The sequence below is a fragment of the Podarcis tiliguerta genome (assembly GCF_965153285.1).
Source record: "Podarcis tiliguerta genome assembly, chromosome: 13".
In the NCBI taxonomy this organism is placed as follows: Eukaryota; Metazoa; Chordata; class Lepidosauria; order Squamata; family Lacertidae; genus Podarcis; species Podarcis tiliguerta.
The window spans coordinates 32899613-32926923 of NC_139546.1; the positions used below are offsets into that span (position 1 = coordinate 32899613).

Consider the following 27311-nt stretch of genomic DNA (forward strand, 5'->3'; position numbering starts at 1 on the left):
CACGGTTCCCCACAACTCAGATGCATGGCTTGTGTCCACAAGGAGCCATGTATTCAGGGTTGTGGGTATCATTTTGTGGAACTCACTTACAAATGAGATCAGACATACCCCTCCCTGTTGAACTTCTGGCGCCTACTGAAGGATTTCTATTTCAGAAGTCATTAAAAGTCATTTTTTATCTTAGTTAGCTTTTTATCTCTGTTGTATTTGCTCAGCTTGCTGTACACCACTTAGAGATAATTGTAATTAAGTGGTAGATAAACTGTAATAATAATAACAACAACAACAACAACAACAAATGATTTACGTGCTGTAATAATATCATTCAGGCATCGTACATTAGAGGGCTGTTGTAAAAAATACTGAGACAATGTGGGTGGCACCCAAAAAGCATTATATTTGTTGTCAAAAAACATTATAAAAAAACAAAACAAAACTGTTAAGCGTATACACTGCACTTTGACATCCCTGAGAGTCAAAACTGGGGAAAGAAAACAACTCAACCGTGTCTGGAAAACAAGAAAATGAAAAATTTCTCAAAAACCAACATTGGTTAGAAATAAATAAATAAATGCAATCCAGATGTCGAGAGAACATGAGACTGGAAGGATGGGAGCAAAACGAGATCCGCTTTGGAGAAGGCCTGGGAAAGATTCCCTTTTCTATTTATTTTTTTTAAGATTTTTATTAAAGTTTTCAATATATTACAAAAATTTGAAAAAAGAAGAAAAAAAACCACAAAAAATATAGAAAATTAAAAAGAATAAAAGAGAAAGAAGATACAAAATAGGAACAGTTAAAAACAAATCAATCTTTCCATATCATATCTTTCATTTACTTGTTTCCCTGACCTCCTCACACCTCCCTTTCTTGCATTCCAGTTCAATTGGTTAATTCAGCAAATCCTTTCCCTCTTTAATTTTATCTTAATCTTTTGTCATAACATATTATAGCTTTAAATTATCACCTGTTAACAATCCATTTTTACATATTCCTTAACATTGCTGCTAAAAAATCCCATTTTACTTCAATCCAACATCATTCTAACATTCATTAATTTTCCAATCAGGATCCTCTCTTTCACAGTCATGAAATTTTAGCACCCTATGTTGGGGCAAGGTGCATGGGAGCAAACACATGCCAGCACAGAGCACCTATGGAAACTCCAGGTTCCCATATATACCCTCTGAGGCTCCATGAACATATCTAATCACGTTTTTTTTAAAGGCATAAGATATGGAACACGGAAAGTTGGCCTACACAAAGTCAGACATTTATTTATTTTTTTGTCACGTCCCTGAGTTGCTCAGGGTAGTGTACATGGTTCGCCCCCTCCTCATTTAATCCTCACAACAACCCTGTGAGGTAGGTTAGGCTGAGAGACACAGTCACCTACCTCCCCAAGGTCACCCAGTGAGTTTCATGGCCGACTGAGGATTTGAACCCTGGTCTCCCAGATCCTAGGTCCAACACTCTCACTATGACACCACACTGGCTCTGTATGATCCATCTAGGCCAGCTCTGCAGGGTGTTAGCCAAGAAGCTCTTCCAGCCCTACCTGGAGATGCTGGGGACTGGACCTGCGTCCTTCTGCATACAAACCATGTGCTCTGCCCATGTAGCTAGGGGCCATCAATCACCACTCTTTGTGGCAACGAATTCTTTAAGATGCATTGCAATCCAACATGTGTCCACATGGAAGTATGAGTTCAACAGGACCTGCTCCCAAGACCAGGCAACACCCAATTAACGCAGGGCTTAAGTTCCGAGGTGAAACACAATTTGAGAAAGACTGCAAACACCCTCTAAACCTCTGGAAACCCTTGAAAAAACCAGTGGCAACTTACCAGACGCCAAACTCCAGCACAATCGCTCCCTCCAAACCCCTTTGTTCAAACTCCACTTCCGCACAGGTCTTAACGGCCGGTGCAAGGGCTCTTGGGATTGCACTTGCAAAGGCTTGTGGGATGGCTAGGCACTGCTTTTTCACCCTTTATGGGCTCTCTTGGGGCCATTTTAAAAGTCACTTCTGGGTTTGGCACACTGCATGCATGCGCGGTCATGCATCAATTGGACGCGCGTCGATTGGTCATTGCCTGTAAGTGTATGGAGGACTGCAGCCTTAATTTTCTGCTGCCCTGCTTCCCATGGATTTCCCTGGGTGTCCTCTGAATTCTCCCTCAATGGGAGACAGAGAAAAACACTTCTCTCTACCTCTGTGCATAAAAACCTATGTCATCAGGCATGCAGAGCAGATCCGCGTACATCTTTTGGATTAAAAAACCTTTGATCTGTGATAAGCCTCCTGCGTCCTCACACTTACCATTGTATATGCCAATCCGGCCATCTCCTCCGCACAACTCGCTGGACTTGCCAAAGCAGACTTGGTCGCATTCCACGGCACTCACTGGCTGGCTACGTCGGACATCCCCTTCGTGGCCACAGAAACAGGCATAACCAGCCTCTACGCCAGCAAACTGCAGAGGAGAAAGAGAAAGGTGATTAAGAAAGCATGTACGTGGGAGGGGAAGCAGGGTGTAGATCTGATCCCATAACCTGCCAATGGTGTTTGTTCGTTGCATGGCTAACAGCACAATCCCATACATGTGCACTCAAAAGCAATTCCTACTGGGTTCAGTGGGACGTACAACCAGAAAAATGCAATCAGAGCTGCAACCTCAATGACACCTATAAACGGCCCCAGTACAGAGAAAGTGAAGCTGAGGTGAGCTTTGTTTTTCTTTTTTATATCATTTTTCTGTTTTACAATTTAGAATACTCATTTAAACATCCTTAAAATATCAGTGACTTCCCTTTTTCTCTTTCCATGGTTCATTTTATATATCATAAATCCCTGCATATTTTACATAAACAAAACCATCTGTATTCCATTATTACATCCAACAAAAGTTATTTACACTGTTGAATTTATCTTAATGCTACCAACGTTTTCAGGTGAACACAATTGCCCCCATATAGTCAATAAACATTTTCCAATCTTCTCTCAACTTATGTTCATCTTGTTCTCTTATTCTATATGTTAAGGCCGCAAGCTGCACATATTCCATCAGCTTAAGGTGGCCTTTTTTCCCTAGCGGAAGTGGCTTTAAGGAAGGTAAAAGTGGTTTCAGAGAAGCTTCGTATCTTCTGGCACATGCAGAGATTTATTTTGTCCCAAATAGGTGATGCAGGTTTGTGGAATAACACAAAGACTACCAAACCTGCTTAAAGGTAAAGGTAAAGGACCCCTGACAGTTAAGTCCAGTTGCAGACAACTCTGGGGTTGCAGCACTCATCTCGCTTTACAGGCCAAGGGAGCTGGCAGTGGTCCGCAGACTGTTTTTCTGGTTCATGTGGCCAGCATGACTAAGCCACTTCTGGGACAATGGAAACTGAAACCAGAGCAGCGCACGAAAATGCCATTTACCTTTCCGCTGAAGTGGTGCCTATTTGTCTACTTGCACTTTCTTTGGGGTGCTTTAGAACTGTTGGTTGGCAGGAACTGGGTCCGAGCAACAGGAGCTCACCCTGTTGTGGGGATTCGAACCACCGACCTTCTGATCAGCAAACCCAAGAGGCTCAGTGGCTTAGACCACAGCGCCACGCACATCCCTCCTGCTTGCCACGTCCAAACCTGCTTGCCAGAGGCCAAATCAAATGTACACCACCACGCAATGGGTAGCTTTGAAAAAGGATTGGACAAATCCATGGAGGGTAACACTATCAATGGCTACTTGCCATGATGCTCTGCCTCCACAGCCAGAGGCAGTAATTCTTCTGAATACCAGTTGCTAGAAATCACAAGAGTAATATTGTGCTTGGGTCCTGCTTGAAGGTTTCCCAGAGGGATCTGGGTGGCCACTATGAGAACTGGATGCTGATTGGCCTGATCCAGCAGGCTCTTCTTATGTTCTTATAAGCGGCAGGGGTGTCTCTGTAAATCTCCCTTCTAGAAAAACACAGAGTCATCTGATAACCAAAGGGAATGAAGCAATAGATTGGGGCTGATATTTCTTTTAAGCTTTGGGGCGAATTTTAAAGCAGCAACTTCATCAATGTTTTGTTAAAAAGACCGGCTAATGCTCTAGGGCTGGAGTAGCAGAGCAGGAAAGTACGCTCAGCCTTGTGCAGTGCTTAAAAATGCATCACAGCTGAAATTAAATTTTATAAAGAAAAGTCACACAATGGCTTGCTTCACCACCATCTACACACAGGCAATGGCCAATAGATGCTTGCAGGCCTATATCTGAATTTTTGAGACTGGGTAACTAAAAGAAAAATGCAACAACACCTCTAAATATACCATGGGAGGGGGTGATGTGTTCACATACTGACCAGTCATCTCAAGTGCCTTTGCACTCATTTTTTGTTTCTATGGGTCTGTTATGAATAAGACTTAGCTGAACACAACCCTAAACCTTTTTCTGTAGGGTTGATGCTTATTTGGGGTTGTACCTAGTATTTGCCCTACTCAGTGCTTTTTTTTCTAAAATACTGTTTAGGGGTACTCTTAATTTGACTCAAGAAAATCACCATTTTATAGTTAAAATTGAGGAAAATAAATACAGCAAATGGACAAAAATAAAAAGATTCACAAAATGTTTAGGGGTATGCGTACCCCTGCGCCCCCCCCCCCGAAAAAAAGCACTGGTCCTACTCAGAATATACCCACTGAAATGAATAGGCTCGATTAATTTAGGTTTGTTAGTTTTAAAGGGTCTACTGTGAAGACAACTTACTTCAGTACACCCCATAATTTATACCCCAGGCTTTCTACCATAGAACTCCAAGTTGGTGTACACCGGATTCACTCCTGGTCTCCAAGACACACACTGACTAGGCCGAGATCCGCTTAACTCCAGCAGAGTTGCGACATCAGACCAGGCCATAAGCCTGAAGATGCTATTAGGCAGGCCAGGTGAGGTGAGATGCCCATGGTTGACAAAGAGCTTTACCTTATAGCCCCGCTTGCGGCAGAAGCTGAGGCAAACTTGCACTGTAAGCTTGGTGGAGGTGCCGCTGCTCCCACTCAGGGCCGGTGGGGTCCCAGAATCTAAGAAGCAGCCGACGTAACCTGGCACTGGAGAGGAGGACAAAGTGATTGTGTTTTTGTTGTCTGGAAGGGCAAGAGAGCAAAAACCCCAACACCACCCCCCTGGAACACTTGTATAAAAAGTTACAGAATTTCACCATGAAGTTACGGGGCATGCACCGATTAGAAACAAAGCTGTTTGTCTGCCTTAATGCTTTTGCAACTGCTGCGACAGACCAGTTCCCTCAGGCCTACGGCCCCTCAGCTGTCATCTGGAGAGTCAGCCCAGGCTCATGTAAGGTGGGGGGCAGCAGGATACACTTGCCCCAAGCCTCAGAGGGCTATGCTAACTGGGGTTTATAACTTTATTCTAACAAGACAAGCTCTCTACAGGCCTGGGTCAGCCATTCCATTAGACTCCTTTGTCTTGTCTCTCCATTCTCTTCATTGGGAGACTCAGATAGGGTCTGGGGAGCTGGTTTCAGCAGGAGGGGAAGATCCCCTGGCTTCTTCACCAGCCTGACTCATCTCTGCAATCTGAGACTCAGTCGTGTGCCTGCCTTTGCTCCGCCCTATTCATACCTCTTCTGGTTCTGGGAGACCAGGGGGAGCGGCGCTTGCCACAGCAGGAGAGGGAGACCCCCGGCTTCTTCACCAGCCTGACTCATCTCTGCCTTTTGGCCCCTTACTCTCCAGCCTCTGCTTCCGCCTCTAATTCTGGACTGCCCTCTTCCAGAGTCTCTCCCTGCTCACTGAATCCTGTTGCCTCTTCAGCTTCCAACACCACCACCTCCCAGCCTGCTCCCTCTTCTCCCTCATCACCATCCCACCACCAATCCCTTGGCTCTGAGCCTTCTTTTCCTAGGGGTTCCTTTGGGGGTTCCCCAACTGGTGCCTCCCACCATACTTCTGCACTCAGCCAGTCCATCTCTCTCTCTCTCTCTCTCTCTCACACACACACACACACACACACAGTCTACCCAGGCCTCCTGTACTCACTGTGGCAGGTTGGGATGTCACAATACTTCCAGTAGATGCCTTCCTCGTTCTCCGAGATGTAGCACCAGGGCTGTACGTCCCCGTCCGGGTTGCGACAATAGTTGTGGCTGCCCAGGCCCCATTCGCCGTTGGGGTACTTGGCGGTGTTGTAGGCATGCTCTCGCGTCTGGTTCCAGTAGAGGCAGGGCCGCCCCGTGCTCCCGGGAGAGGTCCTGTTCTGCGTCCCCCGGTAATCGGCCCCATTCACCATAAAACATTCAGACAGCTCTGCAGGCAAGGAGAGAAGAAGGGAGGGCTGGTCAGCAAGACAAATCTTCTCGTTGCACACTCTGGCTTTCTCTCTGGCATCCCAAAGAGGTGACAGTATCAATATATATATCTACATATTGCATTTCATAGAATCATAGAATCATAGAATCATAGAGTTGGAAGAGACCACAAGGGCCATCGAGTCCAACCCCCTGCCAAGCAGGAAACACCATCAGAGCACTCCTGACATATGGTTGTCAAGCCTCTTAAAGACCTCCAAAGAAGGAGACTCCACCACACTCCTTGGCAGCAAATTCCACTGTCGAACAGCTCTTACTGTCAGGAAGTTCTTCCTAATGTTTAGGTGGAATCTTCTTTCTTGTAGTTTGGATCCATTGCTCCGTGTCCGCTTCTCTGGAGCAGCAGAAAACAACCTTTCTCCCTCCTCTATGTGACATCCTTTTATATATTTGAACATGGCTATCATATCCCCCCTTAACCTCCTCTTCTCCAGGCTAAACATGCCCAGCTCCCTTAGCCGTTCCTCATAAGGCATCGTTTCCAGGCCTTTGACCATTTTGGTTGCCCTCCTCTGGACACGTTCCAGTTTGTCAGTGTCCTTCTTGAACTGTGGTGCCCAGAACCGGACACAGTACTCCAGGTGAGGTCTGACCAGAGCAGAATACAGTGGCACTATTACTTCCCTTGATCTAGATGCTATAGTCCTATTGAAAATCCCACTCTTCTCCTGAGTCACTCAGTTGCAAATGCATACACTTTATCCTTCCAACAACCCTGTGAAGTAGGGAATGCTGAGAAATGGTGGCTGGATCCAGATCATCTACTAGGATTTAGGGCTAAGAGGGGATGTAAACCTGGGTCTCCATCCACCCTATACCAGCTTAAGCACAATAGTTCAGGCCCTGGAAATTTCAGAACTGGATTACTGCAATGCACTCTGTGTGGGGCTTCCCCTTGCACTTGGTGCAGAATGCTGCAACACGGTTACTGACAGGGGTGAGACCTTCTCAGCAGACAACACCTGTGTTCAGAGATGGGCACTGGTGGCTGGTTGGCTACTGTGCCAAATTCAAGGTGTTACTATTAGTACCTAAAGACCTTCATGGCTTGGGACTAGTTTACTTGCAGGATCTCCTTGTCCCAGATGGGCCCATTCAATTGCTTCAGTCTGCAGAACTGGCATGGTAACCAGTGCGACATAATTCAGCAGTTGTAAAAACGCACTCTGCTTGACAGGTTTGAATCATGGCATGCCTTAATGAAAACTCACACTCTCACAATCCATGCATATTGAAGCAGAAGAAAGGCTCATTGAAATCAGCGGGGATAATTTCCTTAGAATTCTGCTGTTAGCCATTGCCTTGCCCCAGGTCCTTTAGACCTCACAGGTCCTGACTTTTAGCGCTTCATTTCTAACAGCAAAAGAGAGAGGGAGAGATTCCTGGATCTCAGAGGATCCAAGTCCATGCTCTAAAGTTGGAAGGCGTGACTCGTAATTGGCAAAGGCCAGATTTGACAGATGAATTGTGAGGGAAAAGTGCTCTGTGTCCACTCAGAGATGTTTGTTTGTTTGTTACCTGCCCTTCACCCTAAGGTCCCAAGGCAGGTTCAATAATAAAAAAACACTAACTGCATAAACCCCATGCATTTAAAGCTTCCTGTGAAATCCTGTAATTCATTATACCACAAATGTTCCAATTTTTTATTTTTATTTTTTGGGTCCTTCAAGGCGCTAAATTAAATTTGCTTCTTTAATCACCAATTCCTGTGGAGGGGTTTTTTTTTTTGGTATTTTTTAATGGAAACGAGCTAATGGTTAGCGTAGCAATCACAACCTGAAGATAAAAACTTAAAAACAAAGTATGGCAGCAAGGAGGGGTCAGAGCCACAGGAGCTTGTATTTCCATGTACTTCCTGTTGATGCCGCATACAGTGGCACTTCTGCGGTTTCCTCCCCCTGCAAACTAACACGGTTTTGCATAGAAATTCACAGCTGAAACGTGCAATCTTTAAAAGTGGATGAAAGGAAGTATGGTGGCACAGCACAACTTACTTGCGCTGTCCGGGCAGAAGGGGGAGTGGAGACTGGCGATGGGCAAAATGCTGAGCATGGAATGGGTAGAGTTAAAATCTGGATGCACTAATGCGAGCGCATTGGGGAAGCATCACAGGACAGCTGAGAAAGAGGGATGATGTGTGGACGGTCCAGTATAAATCCACTTCCAACACATTACTAATACATCAACGGAATGTTGCTGCATACGCCCACAATAAAAAGAGTCTTAATATTGCAGCCTTTAAAGCCCTTGCGAGCCTCTTTTGCATACTATTTGTAAGTGAATGTTGAAATTCTATTTTAAATACACCTGTATCAGATTTTGGGATTGCTGGCGTATTTCCACACCCGTCTCAACCTCCTTGTTGGTTTCATGACACCTCTCAAAGGATGCAGTTGATCAGAAGTGTATTTCAGTCTCCCGCCCACCACTTCCTCCCTGCCCTCCACACATTTGGGGAATGGCTTTTCTTGTCTTTTAACCTGTCTCTTGGTTGAGTGATATAAAGAATCTGGCTTCTTCAGGCAATCTATCCTCCCTTTCCGCTGCTCCCATGCCCCTGCAGAACTGATAAGGCTGGGAAGGAAACCTTGCCAGTTTCACCAGCTTTGAAAAAAGTTGAGCATTCTGGTGCAATTCCTGCCCCCTCTGAAGGAAAAGGCCTGACCCACATTAGAACACATTCAGTGAACATTTAAAACATATTACTTCCCCCCCAATCCTGAGAATTGTAGTTTCCTTCCTCACAGAGCTACAATTTCCAGCACCCTTAATAAGCTACAGTTCCCAGAATTCATTTTTGTGGGGGGGGGACAGCTGTGTGCTTCAAATGTGCATTAGATGTGCTCTAAATATACATTGTCAATCTTGTCTGGCGATTCAAGATTAATGGGGAGCAGCAGCTTCCTGAAAAAACCTACTGAGTCACCAGATGATAGTTTTCATACTATCAGAGACCAACAAATCTCAGTTGGTGGAGTGTAAGACTCTTAATCTCAGGATTGTGAGTTTGAGCCCCACCTTGGGCAAAAGATTCCTGCATTGCAGGGGTTGGACTAGATGACCCTCGTGGTCCCTTCCAACTCTGCGATTCTGATATCTGGTGGCTGTGAATTCCACTGGGAAACACGGTTGTTAGCAGGGTTGAAAAACACAGTTTCTTGCGCCTAATGTTTAGAGATGTTCTAATAACCTGAGCAACCCAGTGGTCAAATTCCTGGCGGGAGGGAGAGAAGGGCGGGCTTCCAGCCCCCTTACCTTTTATGACACATACCATTTAGGTACTTTTTTTTAGAAATGTACAGGGCGACACAATACAAATAAAATTCAGGCAAGTCAGAGACTGAAGCTTGTGGATTTCATACACCCTCACCCATACCCAGAGCTGCAGTTAGGTAATTTTAGACTCTGGACATGAGGTGGAGGGGGAACTAAGTGAGATGGCAATGAATATTCCGTATCCCTTCGCTTGTTTCAAAATATGGCAGGTGAGCCTTACTGCGTTTGGAGACCCCCCTTCGTCATTCTCCTGGTGGTGCCCCTGGGCCACCCTACCTCTCCTCCTACAATTCAAGGGCTGCTTGGGCCCAAGAGTGCAGGGCGACCAAGGGCCCAAGAAGAGGGGCTCTCGTCTTCCCTGGCAGTTCACCAGAGACCTCCAGTTGCCCCTCCTTTCCACCCCCACCCCACCCCCAAATCTCTGAAATGTGGAGCTGGAGGAACATCAGAGCAAGCGTGACAAGACAAGCTTGAAAGAAGAGGGACATGTCCCAAGGCTGCCTCCCGGGTGGGGGCCAAGAGGAGATTAGAGATGCTAAATGTGTAATCAGTTAAAGCATGCAGAGGCTTTGAAGATTCAAAGGGAATCGGTGTGGAGGGTGTCGTGTGAGCCTTGGCTGCAGGCAAAAGAAACACAGGAGACCCTTTTAGATCTTATATTGGGGGGGGGGGTGGAGGAAGATCAAAGAGTTCAAAGGCGCATTTAATCTGCCATGCCAAGACAGTCAAGTGCAGGCAAAGCACAAGGGGGGGGGTGGACAGGCCTCCCCCCTCCAATCCAGCTCTTTGACCTCTAGCAAGGTCAGCAGTCGGTCCCTCTGGACTTTTAGTCTGGGGGGGGGAATGGGTTCTAGCCCTGCTCTCAAATCACCAGCAACTGCCTCAGGGAACGTGCTTCCATAGCCAGGCCAGCTCCAGAGCATGCAATGCATAGTAACAATGAGGGCCAGGGTGCTTCTGAGCATGGGCAAAGTTCTTCCCCTGCACTGGCATGACTAACTGCAACCTATCATCAGGGATAAACGTCTTGGTCTGTCCTGCGTCAATAAATGTTCCTGCAAAAAACAAACAGACCATGTAACACCTTGCAAGGAAAATCTAGCACCTCAAGGAGAAAAATTCTGGCACAGCCCAATATCTGCTCTGCTGAAAATCCCAAAGTTTGATTCTTCACCTGCAGCCTGGTGGGGTACAGCCCCTTATTTGACCACCTCAGATTTCTGCCACCTCCTTCCACTGCAGACAAAGACCAGTCTGAAGAAGGCACAGATACTGGATCAGGAAGCAGGAAGGTGGGGCCGTGTGAATATTCAGGAGTACCTTTCTTGCTGTGGGAATTGGGGTCTGTTGTTTGCATGTGTTGGGAATGCAGAGAATCCAGAGAAGTTTAATCTGGAGGATAAGAGCATGACATGTCCAGGAATCAACAGGGGAGACTTGCCTACCTACCTGCTTGCTCCTCCCCGTGAAGAGCAGAAGCAAATCCAGGTTGCAGAATGCTTATTTTCTCGACGCAGAATCCTGATTACACTACACACACATGTACCATTTCAAAAAGGACAATAGGCACAGATGCGGCCAGCCTTCTTCCCAACAAAATAACGCCAAGTGCCAGGCTGCGTTCTTCAGGTGCCCCACGCAAGGAAGCCCGTAATCCGAACTGGCGAAGAGAACCGGCCGCTCTGGGCCCTGTCCCTCCCTGGGAACCCAGGAGTCCTGGCTCCTAGCCGGCCTTGTTCTATCCCAGACATATTAATGTCCTTCCACAGCTGGGAATAGGCCCAGGAGCCTCGCTTCGCCTTCCCTGCCACTGCCCCCCCCCCCCGCCTCCGAGCCTGAAGCCTCTCGGTGGTGTAACCAGACGCCTTTCCAGCCCAGCAGACAGAAGCCCCGGGGGACAGGCCCCACCTGTTGCCGGGGATGGAAATAGCTGAGAACATAATAAACAGGTGGTTGATATAAAGCAAAAAAGGGTGGGTGGGGAGGGGGGCGGAGGGATTGCGGGGTGGGGGGGAGATCTCTTGGTGGGGACGGACGGACGTTGAAGCCTACAGAGGCCTGGAGCCTGGATGTCTAACAGGTGGTGAGTGTTGGCAGCTGGGCCCTTCGACGCTACAGGCTGCTTGGGCCTAGCGGCGGGGGTGGGGTGGGGGGAGTGTGGAATTGGGGACCGGGGCGCGTTGGGGGGGCATGAATGTGAGGTGGCCTTGGAGATCGGGGGGGGGGACATCAGAGGGACAAATGGCTCAGGGCTCTCTGTTCTCTTGAGCCCTGGGATTGTGGAAGAAACGCAATGGAACGCACACCGGGGGGTGGGGGGGAGAGAAATAGCCCTATTCCGACAAACGTGGGATTAGCTATTTCGGTACCATTGTGGAGAACTTCCTCCTGTTGGGGAGCTGCTGCAGCTGTCCAAAGGCCCACAGCCTGTCGCGGCGAAGCAATAGGGAAGGGGGCAGAGGAGAATTCCCAGAGTACTTGCAATGCCTTTCTTTCAATAAATATATAAAGAAGTAGATGCCGAGGGCGCTTTCACACCTTTAGGAACTGGCGTGTGAGGATGAGCGGGAGCGCATGTGTCCACACACATGCTCTCTCCTCCCCACTCCAGGGACCCTGGAGTTCCTTGGACATTTGCCCTTGATTGAGAAACCAGTGAGGTTCTTCAGAAGGCAGCTTACCCTTCCCTTACCAATCTTCCTCCGCAAGGTGCAAGGGGGGGGGGGGCTTCGGGATGTTTCAGACGAGGCCGGCTGTGAGGAAGCCATCATGCACATGTATGTACAGCTCACAAGTGAAAAGGGAGGTCAGGCTGTGTGCACATCATGTTTATAAAGCGCACTGCGGAGAATCCTGGGAACTGTAGGGTTCACGGTGCTACAGTTCCCAGCACCCTCAATGGCCTGCAGTTCTCTGGATGCTTTGGGGTAAGTCGTATGGTGTGTACTCTGCCTTACACATGGGAGAGAGGCAGCGATGAGCTGCTGTGTGGACCCCTCCCCTCAGCTTACTGCTACCTCAGCCAGTTGCTCCAAATACATTTCTGTCTTCTTAGCCGCAACACTGGAAGCAAGCTGGGAAAGGGGGATAGTACGGCTACAGCAACCCAGTGTGAGAGGGAAAGCATGACGGGGCCGGTCCAAGACATTTTGCTTCCTGAGGCAAAGAAGGTGCCCCTCTCTCCCCAACCCAGAATCCAAGCAGGCTGACAGTTTCGACAGCAAAATTTCACTTCAGGTCTCACAACTGGGAAGCTCTCTCCCTCGCACCTGAGGGCAGCAGTTAGCAAGCTTAGGGGAGCTGCCATTACCGTTTGACATCCCTCCACATCGACCGCCTGAGGCAGCCAGCTCCTTCTGCCAGCTGCCCTCCTGCTGTCACATCTAGCTGGGCCCTCAGGAGAAATAAGTCTATCCCTGTCTAGTAACCATGATGGCTGCATGGAACTTCCATGAGCAGAGGCAGTGTACCACTGAATACCACTAGCTGGAAGGCAATAACGAGGGAGAGGGCTTTTGTGCTCCCATGCCCTGATTTTGGGCTTCCCAGAGGCATGACTGACCAGTGAGGGAAGATGGACCTTGTTTAATGCCCTTTTCAGCGTCCTGACAATGAGAAAACTCAGTGACATGGATGTGAGGCAGATCGTCAATAAAAGCCCCAAAGAGAGACAGCTGCCACCTCCCAAATGTAACTCCTTTGCAGGACAGATTCAATCACATACCAGAAACTAAGACTGTCACAACTGAAGAGTTCTGGTGCAACAAATCCACATCATTCCACTTTTCAAAACATACTCTGCGGTAAGGAAAGTGACAAAGAAAAGGGTGGGATAATGATCGATTGATGGGAAGTTATACATGAACTTGGTGCAAACTAATCCGGAGGGATGTTCTCCGATGTATAACCTCCCCACAGACAAATCTGGAGGAATGCTCAATAGAGAGGTCGTCTGGGGGATCTCAGTGCAGCAGAACGGCCAGAGCACCGGATATGCCCCTGAAATGCGAGTCCCACCTCCGCTTTCGGGATGCACGGAAATGTGGAGGTGTCAGCCGAGGGTGTGTAGGAGGGGAAGGAAACTGGAGATAGGGATGGGGTGCACAGTGGGTCATTTCACACTCCGGACTTAATGGTCTTATGGGGGTGGGGGAACTCTCTAGATGGCCATGTGTTTTATTTCGTTTATTTAAAACCGTCTCATCCCCCTCTTCCTTTCGATTACCAGTAGCAGACAAAATTGCAGGGCAGAGACAAAAAGTTGTGCGGTCAACATTGCTGTTCCTATGGCTTACCTAGGCAGCACTGGGGCAGGGCAGTCCTCACAGCCCCCACCTTGCCCTGCCCTGCTCCAGGGCCAGCCAGGTACAAGTTGTGATGTCAGTATTGGGATGGCAGGTCTGCCACATCAGCACAGCTGTGGAACATAGGAAGCTGCCTTATCCCGAGTCTGACCGTTGGCCCATCTAGCTCCATAGTGCCAACACTGACTGGCAGCAGCTCTCCAGGGTTTTCGGGTGTGGCTCTCTGCCAGCCCTACCTGGCGATGCCAGGATCGAACCTGCAACCTTCCTTATGAAAAGCTGGTGCTCTGAGTTATGGCTTTTCCCCTTGTTTCGAAATTCAGCAAGCCCCACCCCTGCTGCACATGTGGGTGGCTGCTCCTTCTACTGAGTGTGGGGTTCTGGACCTCTGCCCCACAGTCCTGCCCGATGGCACCACACAGCTGCCACATATTGGGTCAACATTTTCATGGAGCTATCCACTAAGATCCCAAGGTCTTGTTCCTGGTCAGTTAATAAATGGATGCAACAGACGGAATACTCTCTAACATTTCACAGATGAGAACAGGAATATGATCATTTGGTGCAGTGGTTAGACTGGCAACCTAGGACTGGGGAGAGACCAGCTTCAAATCCCCCCTCAGCTATGAAGTTCTCAGGGCTCATCAATCTCTCTCAGCCAGAAGCCTGCTTCATAAGCCTGCTGTGAAGATAAAATGGGACAAGGGGAGAGCTCCTTGGCGGAATGGCGAGTTATAAATAAAAGCCAATTCTCCAACCAAGGGCTGTTGCCTGAATGCATCTGTTGCATTGCTGAAATTCCTGTTCTGCATGCTACGTTAATTTACTTTTGCAATAGGTTGTCCTCTAGTGATCTAAATGGGAGGTGTTTGCTGTTATGGTTAAAAATAACTCTTAAAAGCATAATGCAAAATATGCCTTAGTGTAGGATAGGGATGGGTGAATCTGCCCGTTTTGGCTTTTCTCAGTTTCTCATTTTCCTTAACTTATATTCAGTTCTCCATATGTGCACATCAGTTCACAATTACGTGTTTTTTTTAAGTCCTCGTGCACATTCACGAGCATTTTAATGCAACTTGTTTATATGCCATTTTGCCTAGTATGTACGTACATTGTTGCAAAGCAATTGCCCCTGATATAATGCATTTTTTGTAAGTTCTTTTCCCTAACATGTGCACACTTATGTACCCTTTATGCTAGCATGTGCATTTTTGTACACAGCACTTGCCTGGAAAGCTGCACTGCCAACTTTGGAAAAGTGCAAATTTTGGGAGGGTTGCTTCCTTCAGTTTGCATATTGTTTTGGATGGTGCAAATGATTGCCTTGAGATGCAAACTGAATTGACTTTCTCCTTTGTCCCAGCACAGGAATGGGGAAACTGTGATCCCTCAGATGTTGCTCCCCTTATCCTTGACCGCTGGTTCTGCAGGCTAGAGCCTTTTTCCCTTGCTGCCCCTCATGCCTGGAACTGCCACCCAATGCATCTTTCGAATGCTACCCCTGTGCCTTCAAATCCTCCTTCAAAGCCCACCTTTTCTCTGATGGAAGACCATTAAGCCAACCTCTTTTGATGGTAATGTGCATTGCTTCACTTACTCCAAAATAGGGGCATTCCAGATGGCCAAGCCATGGGTCTTTAGCACTAGGCCCAAGATCTCTTGCTCCATCCATTATGCAAACCCATGCCAATGGGCCAGCAGTCCTGGCTCCACCTACTGTCAGTTGCCTTCTGACCCACCAGTTCCAATGGGCACTAGCTGCCACTCAGAACGCCCCACTTCAAATGATGGTAAGCCAGCTCTGCTGTGTTTGGGGGCACTCCTGCTCACCTTGCCCCCAAATTCCTGCCCTGACAATCCTCACTGCCCCTTAGTTCCTATCCCTTCCTGCAACTAAGCCCAAGTACATGTAACTGTACAGAGCAGATATACTTCCCCTGTTTACTTTTGCCTCCATTTTTCTACCCCTCCTACCGTCACCTCCTCTATGACAAATTTTGGATTGTATGCTCCTCGGGGCAGAGACCCATCTCCTTCATTTTTCTCTGCTACACATGTTGATGCCACTTTACAAGCAAATAATATTAATACAGTGGTACCTCGGGTTACATGCGCTTCAGGTTACATGCGCTTCAGGTTACACACTCTGCTAACCTAGAAATAGTGCTTCAGGTTAAGAACTTTGCTTCAGGATTAGAACAGAAATCATGCTCGGGCGGCGCAGCAGCAGCAGGAGGCCCCATTAGCTAAAGTGGTGCTTCAGGTTAAGAACAGTTTCAGGTTAAGTACGGACCTCCGAAACGAATTAAGTACTTAACTCGAGGTACCACTGTACTAACAACAGTTATTATTGTGCGCACACAATGGAATGGGCTTTTTTCTAACCTATGATACAAAATAAACAGTTTTAGTTGTGTGGTAATCATCCTGCTACTCCACCCCGCTGGAAATTGATCTGCAAGATATCTCTTCCCCCATGATGTGGGTCAGCTACCGACAGGACCATGGGATGCAGAGGTCAGAGTAAACAGGGAAGATCTAAGGCACTCTGCAAACTACAAGAGGTGGGGAAGCCCACAAGATGCAGCTCATCTCTGAAGCCATGGGCCACAGAAAAGTAGCCACGGTAGACTCATTTATACAGGGCGGGTGAAACTTAAACTGTATTTCAAAGGATTTGAAAGGATTTCAACAAGCCTGACCAATGTGGATCTGAGAAGTTGCTCCCCCCCCCTTTTCCTCTCCCCACCTCTTTTCTCCAACTTAATGACAGGCAGTAGATCAGCTTAGTTTGCATACATGGGAATTATCCAGGGGACTGGAGTAGCTGGTTGATAAACGCTAATGGCAAATGTATGTAACGGAATAAATCCTCCACAACTACCCTTCCTTCACACCTGGGCTTCCCTGCTCAAAACCACACAATAGGGATCACCCAACAATAAATATGTGAGCATAATTAACTAGTGCAGGATGTGGTGATGGCAATCAGTTTATATGTCTTCTTAAAAAAAAAAAAAAGACTATATTCTTAATGATTCTATATTCCTGCATAAATTAACCCCAGTTCTGTATTCACAATTACAAAAGCATCAACATTCCACAAAGGCAGAAAGTAATTTACCTTTCTTATGCCACTCTGAATCTGCCCCTTTTGCGACAATATGTCAAGAAAAAACATCAGAGGGGTATTGATTGATTCTGTATGCAATGACTGTGCTCACACACAGAGAAACATGCTTGGTTTAAGGAGAGTGGTCAGTGACAGCACCCTCACAAGAAAATGAAAGGTTTAAAACCACTGTTATAAAGGGGGAATGGGGAACAGAGCAGAAATGAACAGGCTCAACTGCCTCCTGAGCCAGAGCACCCCCTCATGGCAGTCTGCTGCACTGCAGCTGGCCTTTTCTGTGCCCAGCGTCGCAAACGTGGGAAAACACACAAAAAAGCAAATTTGAAAGGGACTGTCCAGCATTTCCTGTTGAAAAGGAAATGGGAGAGAAACTGTGGTTTTGATCCTAGTAAAAGAACAAAGAGACAACAAGCTGGGCTTTGTGCTCTGTAGCCACAGGGGTTGCCAGCATTTTGTCCTGCCTTTTCCAAGCGCACAATATAAAGGCAGAAGTTCAACCGGCAAAGAATCTACAGCAGCTGCTTGCCTTGCAGGCAAGATTCACGTGCTGAATATATTCTTGCCATGCAGCAGAGAATGCCTTGCTTTGCAGGGTGGGAAGTATTTCCAGGGAAGGATGGGACTCTGTGACGGGTAGAGCCCTCCTTCATGTACCATTCAAAGATGTTCTCTGGAAGAGGAACCTCTGTTTTTGTGCTTATTTTATTCCTACAACATCCTCCTTTGCCACCACCACCCACCCTTTAATCCTCACTACAACCCTGTGGTGTAGCTTATGCTGAGATAGAGAATGACTTGGCCTCAGGTCACTCACTGAGCTTCTTGGCTGAGTGGGGAAATTTGAACCCAGGTCTCTCTGGTCTAAGCCTGACACTTGGGATTGCCAACCTTTGAGGGACCGTGGGAACGTCTGCAAAGCAGAGAAACCGCCACAGCAACCAAGCACATGCCACAGCCTAGGGTATTGGCAACGACAGTTTCAATTGGTGTGGCTGAGGACCCCATTGATGAACCTTGCCCTACAGCAGCCTTTGCCAAACTGGTGCCCTCCTTGTGGCTTTGGACTGCAGCTCCCACCAAGCCCATCCAGGTAAGGGCATTGCTGCACTATGCCCTCAGCACCCGGCAAGAGGCACGGCAACTCCAGAGCTGTGCCAGGGAAGAGCCACGGCTTCGTTCTGGTGACGGATGCCTACGTGTGATTGTGGGGGCAGCAGGTGGGGCAGGTTCGGGATGTCCTCTTCCAGCGACAGAGAGTGTCCCTCCCCACAGATACTTGCATGAGGCTGTACACAACTCTGCCTCAGAGTCCCTGTATAGGTTTATCTTTGAAAGTGGCGTCGAGATTGGGGGGGAGGGAGAGTTTAAAAATCCCTTTGTTAAAAGGTGCCAGAGAGAAAAAGATGCCAGACATGGTCACCATCTGATATTTGATTATTGCCCAGATTCAGCATCTAGAACCCTGCTGGGTGGGTAGAAAGTAGCCAACCCCCTTTTTCCGTGCACCACCGCCCCCCCCCCTGCCAGGAGGGGCATCTGCACCCCTGGCGTCAGCTTCATTAACTACAACCCCCAAAGTCCAGGATCCCACATTTCAGGGTTCGTAGTTAGTGAAGCCCCTGGGGTCCTCGACCCAGAACATCCCCATATTAGCTGGGCTTCTCTGATAGACCTTATCCTGTGAAGTTGCCTACCGGTAATTTTACAGACTCAGACACAGGCTGCTTTCACACCACACACTGAAAGCACACGGCTTCCCCCCAAAAACCCAGGGAGCTGTAGTTTGTGAAGGGTGCTGGGACATAGTCCTGTGCAGGGTAAACTATTGTTCTCATGATTCTTTGGGGAAAGCCATGCAATTTAAGTGCATGATGTGGGTGCAGACTCAAGCCCAGTATTGTCTACTCAGACAGGCAGCAGCTCCCCGGGGTCTCAGCCGGGAGCTTTTCCCATCAACCACTGTTCCCTGATTATGATTATGATTATTATTATGATTATTATTATTATTTTACTGAAGATGCCACGTTGACCCCTTCTCCAAGATATGGCCTCTCTAGAATGTACCCCCGCATGTGATCTTAAAGAAGAAAAAGAACCTCTAAGCATGCGCTGAATGTCTTCCCTGGCCTGTGCCACAACAGAATATGCACATGTTTGGGGTGATTATGATCAGATCAAAAGATGAATCTCCAAATCAAAGGGCATGGTTTTATTTGGGGGGGGGGGGCGATTAAAACATAACCTGTTACCTGCATTACTATCGATAAAATCACTTGGGGGAAACAAACAGAACTTATTGTTCCATCAAGCCTTTGGCATTACCTTTTGGTCCACGTACTCTGCCTACTGCAGCTAAAGTTAAGTATACGTCACTGAAATAATCACATTTTCTTCCCCGCATGTCCCTTGCATCCAATTACCCCTCCTCCCTTCTGTTGCCACACTTGAATCTGTTGTTTTATACTGTATGATTGTTGGGGCAGAGACCTGCCATTTCTTTCTTTGTAAAGTGCCAGGGACATTGAAGGAACAACAATATCCAGCTTACAGCCTCCCCACAAAAATGTTCTGTTATGAAGAAGAGAGAAGAGAGAGAGCGCTCGGTCAATAAAGCATGAGACTCTTAATCTCTGAGTTGTGGGTTCGAGATTCACATTGGGGGCTGGAGACTCGATGCCCCTCATGGTCCCTTCCAGCTCTGAGATTCTATGACCCAGATTCTATGACCCAAATCTTGGAATAGCTTGTCAAGCTGATGAATATCTTTGAAAGTAGTTGGGTTGGGGGGAGGATGAAGAAAGGAAAGCATACCTTGCTCTGGGGGGAGGCGGGGCCCTTCCTACCCCCCCACCCCACCCCAGCAGATCCCTAGCATCAGCAGCATTGCAGACTGCAGCCTACCTCCCCAATTATAACCCAGCCCAACCCTGTTGAGCCAGTTCCTGCCACTTGGGATTCCCATCTGACAGGTATCCTGGACGGCAGCCAAAACGCAAGTGGGGAGACAGATGCCGCCTGGGCCAGAAAGTGTGGGTGAAGAACTGGACTGCAGGGGTGGGGATCTGTCCCAGACACTTTCTCTTTCTCTTCTCTCTCTCTCTCTCTCTCTGCTGCGGCAGGGGTCCAGCAGCTGTCTAGGGGCTGAGTGTGTGAAATCGGCTGGGCTCCGTCTGTCTGCCGTCGGGGCCGGGCGGGACAGGTGGCCGCTGAACTGTGCCTTTGAGGCTGGGGGCTCATCGGGCCAAGCAAGGGAGGCTGGGAGGGGGGAGGGAGAGGGGGGAGGGAGACAGAAGGGGTCCTACCAGGCCAAGGGAAGGCTTGATGCTGCCAACCACAACGGCAGCTCCAGCCATCCTCCTCTCTCTCTGGCCATCAGTCCCACACACCCTGCCAGCCAGCTAAAGGACCAGTGCAATGGGACTCTTGCACCGGCAGCCCTCTACCATGTACCCCCTCCTTGACCACTCCCTGCCCTTCCACATGACCCCCATCCTCAAGGGACAGAGACAATATAGGAGTCCTGCTTCTCAAGTCAGTAGAATCAGTCTCAAAGAGAACCCAGGAGTCCTGGCCGTCTTGCCTCCCCCAACATACATTTCAAGTTTTAACACAGGGGACCCAGGAGTCCTGCCCTGCTCCCTCTGGGTTTTCTTCGTGGTTCCCAGCCCTCCTGCCCCATGCTTGGCCACTCCCTGCTCCCCCAGCCCCCATTCCCAGAGCTGAGAAGAGGACCCTGGCTCTAATACCCCCCTCCCTGCCCCTCACTATTAGGCACATATAAATACACAGACCCTCCTTCCCTTCCGCAGTTCTCACTCACCTGCCCTCTGCAGAGCCCGCGACCCTCGAAGAAGCACCAACAGCAGACCAAAGACCACCCAGGGCATTTCTGGACAGTGTCACCCCTTTGCCCGGTGCACCCAGGCTGCCCCACACCTGAAGGGTGTAGGAACAGCCAGGGTCCCAAGCTAGAGCCCAGCTGGGGGAGGGAAGGGACAAGAGGGGTGTCTCTGGACTGTCACGGCGCCAGCCAATCGAGGATCTAGGCGGGATCTTCCAGGGTCTGCATGGATGGCGGCGAAGGACGCTGGCGATCCAGTCGTTTTCTGGGATCTCGCGGGTGGAGCCTGCTAACTAGCCATTGCATCCGAGGGGCTCGGATACCCCTCTGCTCCTCTTCCTGCTCCGGGGAAGTCGCTGTCAAGCAGTCGGTGGGTCGGAGAGGGTCTCGTTGATCTGTCCGCAGGATCTAAGGATCACATGTCGCTGGTCCCCAAGGGGCACCGTGGGGCGGCGACTGTCCTCTCCTGTCCTGAAAGTGCAGCAGCCCGAGGGCGCCTTGGGTCCCAAGCGAAGTTTCTCTCGCACTTCGACGGGGCCCAAGCTTAGCTGGTATCCTTCCGGATCTGCCACGTTCCGAGCCGGCTGTCCCCAAAGGATCTGGAATCCACTAGAGTCCGAGCGCGGTGGCTCATCTCCCCCGGTCTTCCTGGGTGAGGATCCGGCGGTCAGACGGGACGGGGTCCCGCCTCACCCGCCTCAGCTCTCTTCACCGCTTCAGCCGCCGAGTAAGATCTCGGATCTGGTAGATCTCTTGCCAGAAGTGATGCTCGTGGATCTCTCTTTCTCTCCTCCCCTCTCCGCCTCTCTCGGCTTCCGACCAATCCCTTCTCGGCCTCCTTCTCCCTCCTTGGGCAAGTCTGGAGTCTCTCCGGAGCCCCGAGGGATGGTGTGTGGATCAATTCTTGTCCACGACGGGTTTGCTCACCAGGTGGGTTCCTTCCATCCCGGAGGGGATCTCGGCGCCTGTCAGGCGGCGGTGTTCAGCGTATCCTTACTCCCCGCCCTCTCCCCGCCACCTCCAGAGCGGATCCGGAGTTCGCAGGCGGACCAAACCCGAGTGGAATAGTCGGTGGCTCTGCTTACGTCCAGGCGGACCTGTGGTAGTCCGGGCTTTTCCTGGGGGGCGAGTAGTCGGAACCCGCCCCAGGCAGCCCACAGAGGAGCCTGGGCAGCCGCCGCCCTCGTGGTGGAACCACCTGCAGCGGCAGCCCCGCAGCTCCCTCGGCTGGGCGCTTGTTCGACGGGGCCGGTTCCTGGCTCGGCAGCTTTTACTGCTGTTGCTGCCGCCGCCGCCGCCCTCCGCTCTCTGTTCCCCCCAGCTCGCTCCCCTGGCAGCCGGAGGCAGAAGAGAAGGCGGCTCCCCCGCCATCCCCACCCCACTCCCAGCAGATCTCCCCGCCCCGACCGGCGGCCGCCCCTGGGACGTCCCATCCCGAAGGGGAGGGCCGAGAGGAGGAGGAGGAGGCTTCTCTTCTCGGCGCGACTTCCTTGCGGCCGCCTCGCTCTCTTTCTCTCTCATCTCTGCGCGCGGCCTTGAAATCTGAGACGGGGCGGGAAGAGGAGGGGAAGGAGGGGGCCAGAGGATGTGCGGTTTGGGGGCGAGCCGGTGGGAGAGGAGGCTGGGCAGCCCAGGGCTTCACTTGGGACATAGCTCACAGCCCAGAACCACTTTGTTCCTGCTGGGCCTCAAGCCCCGGAACACGTGAGGAGAGCGTGCCTCTGAGCACGTGCAGAGTTGATCTCTCTCTCTCTCTCTTTCTTCATGCCATCGTCCTCACGCGTCTGGAATCAGGGGGGAAAGGTGGGTGAGGCTGACTGCCAGAACATTTGAGCCCCCGCACCTCTTCTTTTTAAAACGGAGCGCTGGCCCAAGCTCCGGAGGGTTAATGCCTCCTGGAGCCCGTTTCTTAAATGACTGCGGACACACTGTGCATGCAGAGCACATTCCCCCACCCCGCAAGCATCCTGGGAACTGGCCTTTGATAAGGGCGCTGGGAATTTTAGCTCAGTGAGGGGCGAACTACAGTTCCCAGCACGCTTTGGCACTCTTTTGATGGGTGGGCTGTGTATGCAGCCAAGACCAGCAGGCCTCAAGGTGTGTATCAAGGTGGAACATCTCTGGGTACCAGCAATGTCCCATCCCCTTCTACAAAGTCCTGCGTTAAAGGTTAAAGAGAGAAGAGGAAGTGGTTTTAAATTAAAACTCAGCACCAGCTACTTAAAAAATGAGCATCAGGCAGGCCGAATCCTAGAGATGCTGGCTCTCATTACCCCATGTCAACGCCACCCCAGTATTGAAGGGAACGAGGAACCAGAGCACTCTGGTTCAGTGATTCTCACTTCATAATTTTTGTAATAAGGAAGAGAGTGAATTGCGGATTATACACACAGGATCGTTCCCTGGTGCAGACGTGAGCAGAGAGTTTGGAGGGAGCCTTGTAGGATACGCAGCCTGATCCACTGCTGGATGCAAAATATTCAGAGCTTGGAGCATCCTCGGCAGACACTTGTTCAGCCTCTTGAAGACCTCCAGCAAAGGAGAGACACGTACACACGACCAGCTAGAAATGGCCAAAGTGCTGTTTCTTCCAATGCCCAACCACAGTCCTGACCTTAAGCCCTATAAATCATCATTTAGCCTGGCTAAAAGTATTTGCTCACATCCAGAGGGGTATTCCCTGTGCACAACCTGTGTACACCACCAGCTGGACTGTATGCTTGTAAACTTAAGAACATGAAAGGTTCAATGAGATGAGTGCACCGTCAAGGTACCGGTGAACCCAGTAGCAAGGGTGCACCTATTCACACAAACACTTGTATGTGTGTACAGACAACTTGCTTCTAAGGTGTCAACGAGCCTTCTTCAAATATTTGAATACAGTGGTACCTCGGGTTAAGTACGGTACTTAATTCGTTCCGGAGGTCCGTTCTTAACCTGAAACTGTTCTTAACCTGAAGCACCACTTTAGTTAATGGGACCTCCTGCTGCTGCCGCGCCACCAGAGCACGATTTCTGTTCTCATCCTGAAGCAAAGTTCTTAACCTGAAGCACTATTTCTGGGTTAGCGGAGTCTGTAACCTGAAGTGTATGTAACCCGAGGTACCACTGTAATGCTAAAGGATTATAGGTGGCGGTGGAAGGGCAGCTCTCATTACTCACTTAGGAGGAAATGCTTTCTGCACATGTTCAAAGGCAATTTCTTGTGTTAGATTACTTTGAGCCGATCCTGGCAATGAAAACAGGTACTAGGTCAGAGTGCCTGATAGATTTATGACCTGCCTTGGCTCTGTCCAATGTAATCATTAAAATGTAGTTTGCTGGAGGAGACGGGAGGCCACCTTTGTGCAACCATGTGGTATAATGGTTAGAGTGATGTGGAAGGATTGGAGAGAGACCTTGGTTCAAAGCCCGACTCAGCCATGATGTTCATCTGGGTGGCCTTGGACCTGTTACCACCTTGTAGGGTTGTGAGGATCAAATGGAAGTGCTGGGGAAGAACCATGAAGAACTCTGAGCTCTGGATGTGGGCGGGAGAAGGCGGTAGAGAAATGAAATAAATAAGCCTCCCCTGGTTTTACGAAGTGGGTGGAGGTGGGAAGAGAGTGGTTCAAGTGTGCCAGAACCCCAGTCAACCCGCGTGGTGGTTCAGGGAATGTTGACACGGCAAAACTTAAAAACTGGTTTGAGAAACCAGTTTAATTAGGGAGGCTTTCCTTCAAAGGATCTCGGCGACTGTCATCTTGTGAGGGTTGCTAAAAATGCTGTCTTTCAAGTCCCCTAAAGTAAAATTATTATTATTTTTCTAATTTGCAGTCCTTTTGTTCCCAGGATTCTTTGGTTTAGGGGCAGGGGTGTTGTTCAATGCTTTCATTTATTTCTAGCATTTCTATCCCAGCCTTCCCCCCACCCCAAAGGTGGCCAGGTGTACTCAGGAGGTCACAGACCCAAGGCACCAATTTGCATAAAAAATTGCATATGCTAATATGTGTAAAGAGTGCAAATTAATTAAGGAGGTTTTCTCAAAAAGATCCCACAAATTAGTGGGCCTGCCATTGGCTGAATAGAGCCTCCATGATCAGAGGCACTATACCACTGACTCTCTGACATTAGGAACAATCTACGGAGGAGAGCTCTCAGCTTTCTGCTGTGCTTGTGAGCTTGTGTGGGTGTGAAGTCTAGCTGGCTGCTGTTGGCAACCGATCTGGGTGAACGTTGGTCCCACCCAGCAAGAGGATTGTTAGTAACACCAAGCTGTTGTAATGGGTTGCCTAAGCTGATGAGGTCAGGAATACAGTGGGGGTGGGGAGCCTATGGCCCTCCTGATGCCAAACTCCAGCTCTCACTGGCCCCCAGCCGGCATAGCCGGCGGACGGAAGGCCACAGATTCTTGGGAGTGGTGGGACCCACGATATAATACTGAAAGATTCCCTGTTCATGCTTCAGTGGGAGACAGCCTCTTGAACCCGGACGCCCAGCCACAGTGTGGGTGAGTTTTAGGCTGTTTGAAGATGGCTATCAGGAGAAAACAAGCTTGCTCCATCTTCCATGTGGCAGCCCTTTAGATATTTGAAGATCGCTATCTCCTCTCAGGCCCCTCTTTTCTAGGCTAAACATTCCCAACTCCCTCAACCGTTCCTCAACAGGCTTGGTTTCCAGACCCTTGATCATCTCGGTCTCTGTACACGTCTCAGTTTGTCAGCATCCTTAAATTGTGGCACCCAGAACTGGACACAGCATTCCAGGTGTGGTCTGACCAGAAGAGAGCAATACTCTTCCTTCCCTTGACCTCGACACTAGACTTCTGTGGACGCAGCCTAGAATAGAAAACCATAACTAATAGTGGTCATCGCTGTTAATGGAGGTGTCAGGATGAGGTCTATACTGGCTGGTGGGGTGGGGGGTGGCACAGGGTGGAACTGAGCTGCCATAGCATGCCCAGGTACTGGGATGAGCAAGCTGGGAGTGGATTGAAGCACTCTGGAGCTTGGGGGCAGAGCACCTGCTGGTTCAAACCCCAGCCTCTCCAGGTAGGGCTGGGACAGAAGGTGGTCTGAAATCCTGGAGAGCAGCTGCCGGTCAGTGTAGGCAATGCTAAGCTAGATAGACCAAAGGTAGACCCGACTCAGTATAAAGCAATCTTCTTAGGAGGCCGAAGAGCAGGAGAGAAAGGGGTTCTTGGGAGTTGGGATTGCAAGGGTATCATCCTCAAAGAACCACACTTTCTTCTCCTTTCATCTGCTCCTTCCCTTTCAGGTTCAAAGCTGTCAGAGAGGGGGGCCTGTGGGGGAAGCAGTTTCTTGGGGATCAAGGGGGGGATTAGGTGTGATGCGGCTTGTTTTGAGTGTCTCTTGGCAGTGATCGAGGCTGGTGGAGGGGCTTTCCACGCAGGGAGAAGAAAACCCAGCTGGGATTTGGGGCCTGCAGAAACCTGCCCCTTCTGAAGGGGCCTTGGAATCTCCCCCAGGCTTGTGGGGGGTGGGAGGTGGGGGGGATAGAGGAGTGGCCCCAGGTGGTAGCTGAAATTGGGGAGAGGGATCAGAGAGAGATCATCTTATGCATCAATCAAGCTGATTACAAAAAAGCTCCTGTGAACACTGAAGCATGGAAGAATCTAGACTTTGACACCCAGCCGCCTCTCGCAACGGCTGAAGCAGGCACCACAAACCTCACCCTCACAACCACACGCTCACATTCCTCTGCAGGCAGCATCGCACACTGCGGAGCATGCATGTGCACGCACACATAGACACACTGGCTCGCGCCTCGAATCACCACAATTTGACCTCTTGGGAGCTCGCTGCTTTGAAGGCCTGACAGGAGTGAAAACAGCATAGCAGAGATGAGGGGGTCCCTGTGCATAAACAGAGTGTGCTTCCTCTGCTGCCCACATTCCGACTGTGGCCCCCACCCCACAATGCCAGGCGGCCCCTGGAATTCTGACCATGAGGGAATGCGGCCCCAGGCTGAAAAAGGGTCCCCACCCTTGCATTAAAGGGGCTGGCAAATTCCACAAGGAGGGGGCCCAGTGCTCAGTGGCTGAATACCGCTGCTTTGCACACACGCAGAAGATGCCAGGCTCTGTCCCCCTGGAATTGCTGATCTGAAAGGAGCTCAGAAGCCAGGAGAGCAAAATATGAGCCTGATGCATGTCATGAGTTAAAACAATGTGGCCTGAGTCAGTAGATGTCAACATCGTGCATTCACCAACTGTCCAATATTTAAGTCTTGCTTTCGCTTCTTTCCTGTTTTTAAACAGTGGCCAGGCTGCAGCTTGCATTGCTGCCCCCGGGCACCCAAATGTTTGCAGCCAACTCCAAACATACCCACTCACAGAACTTCCATGTTCAGGGGCAGTATATCGTTAATTGTCAGGTACCTGAGATAGTAAACGGAA

At 49.6% G+C, this 27311-nt stretch overlaps 1 protein-coding gene and 1 long non-coding RNA gene across 3 annotated transcripts in view; one reads left to right on the top strand and one right to left on the bottom strand.

Annotated features, from left to right (window-relative positions):
- KREMEN2 (kringle containing transmembrane protein 2) overlaps positions 1-22350 on the bottom strand; it is a 32177-nt gene extending 9827 nt beyond the window's left edge. Inside the window, exons 1-4 of one of the 2 annotated variants that reach the window (XM_083411393.1) lie at positions 20894-22350; positions 6032-6298; positions 4956-5080; positions 2324-2477 (exon numbers count right to left, since the gene is read on the bottom strand). In XM_083411393.1, coding sequence (XP_083267519.1) covers positions 2324-2477; positions 4956-5080; positions 6032-6298; positions 20894-20960 — 613 coding nt within the window. In that variant the 5' untranslated portion in view covers positions 20961-22350. Of the gene's footprint in view, positions 1-2323; positions 2478-4955; positions 5081-6031; positions 6299-11085; positions 11733-20893 lie in introns of those variants that run through there. The other variant, XM_083411394.1, reaches the window with a different exon arrangement.
- Positions 11655-15132, top strand: LOC310663502. Its single transcript, XR_014504515.1, has 2 exons — positions 11655-11719; positions 12692-15132. It is a non-coding gene; the product is annotated as an uncharacterized lncRNA (long non-coding RNA).
- Positions 22351-27311: the final 4961 nt, after the last annotated feature.